This window comes from Pyrgilauda ruficollis, unplaced genomic scaffold (genome assembly GCF_017590135.1).
Source record: "Pyrgilauda ruficollis isolate IOZ18807 unplaced genomic scaffold, ASM1759013v1 scaffold1196, whole genome shotgun sequence".
In the NCBI taxonomy this organism is placed as follows: Eukaryota; Metazoa; Chordata; class Aves; order Passeriformes; family Passeridae; genus Pyrgilauda; species Pyrgilauda ruficollis.
The window spans coordinates 1,590-7,519 of NW_024510277.1; the positions used below are offsets into that span (position 1 = coordinate 1,590).

The 5,930-nt window shown below is 67.3% G+C and overlaps 1 protein-coding gene across 3 annotated transcripts; it reads left to right on the top strand.

Moving 5' to 3' along the window:
- The first annotated feature begins 561 nt into the window (after positions 1–561).
- On the top strand, positions 562–5,791 carry CBX5 (chromobox 5). 3 transcript variants are annotated; one of them, XM_041485970.1, is made up of 5 exons: positions 562–662; positions 3,043–3,194; positions 4,148–4,343; positions 4,845–4,942; positions 5,398–5,791. In XM_041485970.1, exons 2-5 carry the CDS (start codon positions 3,058–3,060, stop codon positions 5,546–5,548), a joined length of 582 nt encoding a protein of 193 aa, XP_041341904.1. In that variant the 5' UTR covers positions 562–662; positions 3,043–3,057; the 3' UTR covers positions 5,549–5,791. The 3 variants fall into 3 exon arrangements, with proteins under 3 accessions (XP_041341904.1, XP_041341911.1, XP_041341919.1); XM_041485977.1 differs by lacking the exon at positions 562–662 and adding an exon at positions 806–870; XM_041485985.1 differs by lacking the exon at positions 562–662 and adding an exon at positions 913–1,046.
- Positions 5,792–5,930: the final 139 nt, after the last annotated feature.

Below are 5,930 nucleotides of genomic sequence, written 5' to 3' on the forward strand. Positions count from 1 at the left end.
AGCCTGTGGGGGGGCGCGTACGGGATTGAAAAAAATAAAAAAAAAACAACGCGCGCGGATCGGCGAGCGGGAACGCGGGGCGAGCGCTGACCTCGGCCTTGGCCATGGCGGCGGCGCGGGGCGGGGCGGGCCGGGCGGTGGCGGCAGCGCGCGATGCTCCCTCTGCGAGGGCCGACACGGAAAGGGGCCGAGCGACGCGAGCGCCGCCGCCTCACCCCGCCGCCCCCGCCGCCCTCACGGCCCCCGCGCCGCCTCCCATTGGCTGACGCCTCCCGGCGCCGCCGCCCCATTGGATGGCTCGCCGCGCTCCGCCCTGGGAGGCGCAGCTGATTGGCTGATCCGCGAAACGTCCCGCCCCCGCGCCGCGGTGATTGGAGGGAATTGCTGTCGCCACGCCCCGCGCGGCTTTTCCCGCTCCGGCCCGGAGACTCCTCGGCGAGCGGCTGATTGGTTGGAGCGGCGGAGGGCCCGCCCCCAAGGAGGCGCTCATTGGCTGGCCGCGCGGGGGGACGGTCCCTATTGGCGGGCGCGGCCGTCGCTCAGCGCGGGCGGCCGGCGGGCCCAGCGCATCTCGGCGAGCGCGGCGCGGCGGGCGCAGAGCGGGGCGGCGGCGGCGACTCCCGGCGGCGGCGAGCAGGGGCCGCCCGCCCGCCGGCCCCAAGGTGCGCCCGGAGCAGCGCATGCGCCAATCGCGGCGGGTTTTCTGGGTGGAGGGGGGGGAAAAAGGCGGGCGGACGCATGCGCGGAGCGCGGCCGGCGGCGCTTGCGCGCTGCGGGCGGTTTTGGCGGGCGGAGCGCGGAGCGGCGGCAGCGCGGAGCGGCGGCCAAACCGCGGCGGACGGGCCCGCGCCGGAGCCGCTCCCCGCGCAGGTAGCGGCGGCGGCGGGCGGCGGATGAATGGGCGGCAGCGCGGGGGCGGGTCCGCCGCTGTGACGGACAGGCGCGCTGGCCAATGGATGCGGGCAGGAGGCGGGGCCACGCGCGGAGTGATGGGCGCGTTATTTAATAGCATCGAACGGGAGGCGGGCCTGAGCATGGATTGACAGGTGCACTGACCAATAGCGGCGAAGTGAGGGCGGGGCGGCGCTTGGAGTGACGGTTCCACCTTCCAATAGTAGCGCGGCGGGGTGTGGCGAGCGGCGGGGCTCTCAGCCAATCATCTCTCTAGCGTGCGGCGGCTCTGACCAATGGCGTGTCGCGGCGCGCTTCTAACCCCGCCCCCAGCCCCGCGTACCGGGCCCCACAGCGGCGCTTTGAACCCAAATCTGCGGCTTTTTCCCCCAAAACCGCGGGGTTTGCCCTCAGACCGCCGCGCTCCGCCTCAAACCGGCGCTTTCCCGCCTCAAAGCGGCGGCTTTTCCCTCAGAGCTGCGGGGTTCAGCGCTGGAAAGGCGCCTTCGGCCTCGGCGCGGCGCCGGCCCTTTGTTCCCTCAGGATTGCCGGGATCGGCGGCTCCGCCGCGGCTTTTCCCTTCCAAAATCGCCTTTTCCCACCCAAACCGGCCCCGCTTCCCCTCAGGAATCCGCCCCGAGCCTCGCGGTTCCCGCCCAAAACTCCCGGGAATCCGGCAGGAAATTCCAGCCGGGAGCGAGGAATTCCCCGGTCCCTCACGGGGCTGCCTTGGGAAGAAAGAAATCCTGGCTTGAGGGGGAAAAATATCCCAAATTGGGGTTTTCTTAAAGCGTCTTTTTTTTTAAATGGCCCTCGTTTCTAAGGGGTTTAGCCCAAATTCCATTTCCCTGCTCCCAAATCTCCCCCCCTTCGATTTTAGGGGATTTATTTTAAATTCTATTTTGCTCTGCCTGAATTGTCTGGTTTTTTGGGGGTTTTTTTGGGGTTTTTTTTTCCCCAAGTCGTGTTTCTTTGTGCCTAAATCCTCGCTGGTTTTTAGGAATTGGCCCCTGCTGTGTTCCCCCTTGGGATCTGCTTTGAGGATCCCAAAATGACCCCAAAGTCCTCTTGGGGATCCCAAAATGACCCCAAATCCCTTTTGGGGGTCCCAAAATTACCCCAGATCCCTCTTGGGGATCCCAAAATGACCCCAAATCCCTCCTGGGGATCCCAAAATGACCCCAGATCCCTCTTGGGGATCCCAAAATTACCCCAGATCTTTTTTGGGGATCCCAAAATTACCCCAGATCCCTTTTGGGGATCCCAAAATTACCCCAGATCTTTTTTGGGGATCCCAAAATGAACCTGGATCCCTTTTGGGGATCCCAAAATAACCCCAAATCCCTCTTGGGGATCCCAGGTGTCCCCAGATCCCTTTTGGGGATCCCAAAATGACCCCAGTGTCCCCTTTCAGGGGCTCCAGGAGCCTCAAATCTCCCTTTGGGGGTCCTGGGATGACCCCAAACCCCCCCCGAGCTGTCCCCTGTCCCCCCCGGGTGACAACGCCGTGTCCCCAGAGCGGTGGCTGCGCTGTGGGCAGGAGGAGCAGTGACATTCCCTGTGCCACGGTGACATTCCCATGGTGACATTCCTGTCCCTGTCCCCAGGGCAGTGGCTGCGCTGTGGGCAGGAGGATCCCCTGGGTGACATTCCCTGTCCCACGGTGACACTGCTGTCCCTGTCCCTGTCCCCAGGGCGGTGCCTGTGCTGTGGGCAGGAGGAGCAGTGCCCTGTCCCACGGTGACATTCCCATGGTGGCATTCCTGTCCCTGTCCCTGTCCCCAGAGCGGTGGCTGTGCTGTGGGCAGGAGGAGCCGGTGGACAGTGTCCTGTCCCACGGTGACATTCCCATGGTGACATTCCTGTCCCTGTCCCTGTCCCCAGAGCGGTGGCTGCGCTGTGGGCAGGAGGAGCAGTGCCCTGTCCCACAGTGACATTCCCACGGTGACACTGCTGTCCCTGTCCCTGTCCCCAGGGCGGTGGCTGCGCTGTGGGCAGGAGGAGCAGTGACATTCCCTGTCCCACGGTGACATTCCCACGGTGACATTGCTGTTCCTGTCCCTGTCCCCAGAGCGGTGGCTGTGCTGTGGGCAGGAGGATCCCCTGGGTGACACTGCTGTCCCACGGTGACATTCCTGTCCCTGTCCCCAGAGCGGTGGCTGCGCTATGGGCAGGAGGAGCCGGCGGGCAGCCGACAGCTCGTCCTCGGGGGAGGAGGAGGAGTATGTGGTGGAGAAGGTTCTGGATCGGCGCGTGGTGAGGGGCCAGGCCGAGTACCTGCTCAAGTGGAAGGGCTTCTCCGAGTGAGTGACCCACCGCGGGGACACGGGGACAGCGCCCGGGAGGGGACAGCGCCCTGGGCGTCCCTGACCCTGTCCTGGGTGTCCCTGACCCTGTCCTGGGTGTCCCCGGGATGTCCCTGACCCTATCCCCGGTGTCCCCAGGTGTCCCTGGGTGTCCCTGGCCCTGTCCCTGGGTGTCCCTGGGTGTCCCTGACCCTATCCCCGGTGTCCCCGGGTGTCCCTGACCCTATCCCCGGTGTCCCCGGGTGTCCCTGACCCTATCCCCGGTGTCCCCGGGTGTCCCTGACCCTGTCCTCGGGTGTCCCTAGGTGTCCCCTGACCCTGCCTCGGGGGAGGAGGAGGAGTATGTGGTGGAGAAGGTTCTGGATCGGCGCGTGGTGAGGGGCCAGGCCGAGTACCTGCTCAAGTGGAAGGGCTTCTCCGAGTGAGTGACCCACCGCGGGGACACGGGGACAGCGCCCGGGAGGGGACAGCGCCCTGGGCGTCCCTGACCCTGTCCTGGGCGTCCCTGACCCTGTCCTGGGTGTCCCGGGTGTCCCTGACCCTGTCCCCGGGTGTCCCCTGACCCTATCCCCGGTGTCCCCGGGTGTCCCTGACCCTATCCCCGGTGTCCCCGGGTGTCCCCTGACCCTGTCCCCAGGTGTCCCTGGGTGTCCCTGGCCCTGTCCCTGGGTGTCCCTGGGTGTCCCTGACCCTATCCCCGGTGTCCCCAGGTGTCCCCTGACCCTGTCCCCAAGTGTCCCGGGCGTCCCTGACCCTGTCCTGGGTGTCCCTGACCCTGTCCTGGGTGTCCCCGGGTGTCCCTGACCCTGTCCTCGGGTGTCCCTAGGTGTCCCCTGACCCTGTCCTGGCTGTCCCTGACCCTGTCCCCGGATGTCCCCTGACCCTATCCCCGGGTGTCCCGGGTGTCCCTGACCCTGTCCCCGGTGTCCCCTGTCCCCGGGTGTCCCCAGGGAGCACAACACGTGGGAGCCCGAGAAGAACCTGGACTGCCCCGAGCTGATCTCGCAGTTCCTGCGCAAGGACCGCAGGATGAGGGACATGAGGGACATGAGGGACAGCGAGGGGACACGGCCCCGGGAGCGCCCCGAGGGCGCCAAGCGCAAGGGACTGCCCGGGGAGGACGGCAGAGCCAAGAAGAAGAGAGAGGTGAGAGGGGACACCGGGAGGGGACAGGGACACAGGGAGGGGACAGGGACACAGGGAGGGGACAGGGACAGCGGGAGGGGACAGGGACACAGGGACAGGGACAGCAGGAGGGGACAGGGACACAGGGAGGGGACAGGGACAGCGGGAGGGTGAGGGGGGACACCGGGGACAGGGACACCGGGAGGGGACAGGGGACACTGGGGACAGGGACACTGGGTGAGGATGGGGACATCAGGAGGGGACAGCTGGGGACATGGGGAGGGGGTGGGAACATGGGATGGGGATAGGGACACAGGGAGGGGACAGGGACATGGGGATGGGGACACAGGGAGGGGACATGGGGATGGGATGGGGACAGGGACTGGGGACAGTGGCACCCAGCACCCTCTCCACGGGGACTCCAGGACGGGCCACCGGGGAAGGGACAGTGGCCACTCCCGCAGTGCCACCACGCTGGGACCCTTCCTGACCTCTCCTCCCCCAAAATCCCATTCCCCCCAGAGCAATGACATCGCCCGCGGCTTCGAGCGGGGGCTGGAGCCCGAGAAGATCATCGGGGCCACCGACTCCTGCGGGGACCTCATGTTCCTCATGAAGTGGTGAGGCCACCTCGCTGTCCCCAGCGTCCCCTGAGCCACCTCGCTGTCCCCGGTGTCCCCTGAGCCGCCTGGACACCCCCAGTTTGTGACTGTGTCCCCCGTGAGCCCCCAGTTTGTGTTTGTGCCTTGCTGTCCCCCCAGTTTGTCCTTGTCCCCACTTTGTGTCCGTGTCCCCCAGTTTATCCCTGTGTCCCCAGCCTGTCCCCTTGTCCCCAGCCTGTCCCCGTGTCCCAGCCTGTCCCCATGTCCCCATCCCCGTGTCCCCATGCCCCAGCCTGTCCCTGTGTCCCCGTGTCCCCATCCCCGTGCCCCAGCCTGTCCCTGTGTCCCCGTGCCCCAGCCTGTCCCCGTGTCCCCATCCCCGTGTCCCCATGTCCCCATCCCCGTGTCCCCGTGTCCCAGCCTGTCCCTGTGTCCCCGTGTCCCCGTGCCCCAGCCTGTCCCTGTGTCCCCAGGAAGGACACTGACGAGGCTGACCTGGTGCTGGCCAAGGAGGCCAACCTCAAGTGTCCCCAGATTGTCATCGCGTTCTACGAGGAGCGGCTGACGTGGCACGCGTACCCCGAGGACAGCGAGCCCAAGGAGCGGGACCCCCCCCGCAGCTGAGCCCCCTCCCCTGTACAGAGCCCGGGACCCTCCCGGCCCCGCCGTGCCCCCCGCCCCTCGCGGCCGCCCCCAGCCTGTCCCCACCCCCCAGGGCGGCTTTGGGGGGTGGCCCCGATTCTGGTGTTTTTTAAAGTCGGTGTTTTTAGCCGGGGCCCCCCCGGGGTGTCCCCGTGTCCCCTCTGTCCCCCGCCCCGTGTTGTCCCCAACCCCCCGGATTTGCTTCCAATAAACGGTCACTTTTCAGAGCTGCCACCTGCTGGGGCCGGGGACCGCGCTGTCCCCAGCGAGGCCGGGGTCCCCTCAGTGTCCCCAGCATGGCCCGGGTCCCCTTCGGTGTCCCCAGCGAGGCCGGGGCCCCCTCAGTGTCCCCAGCCCAGTGTCC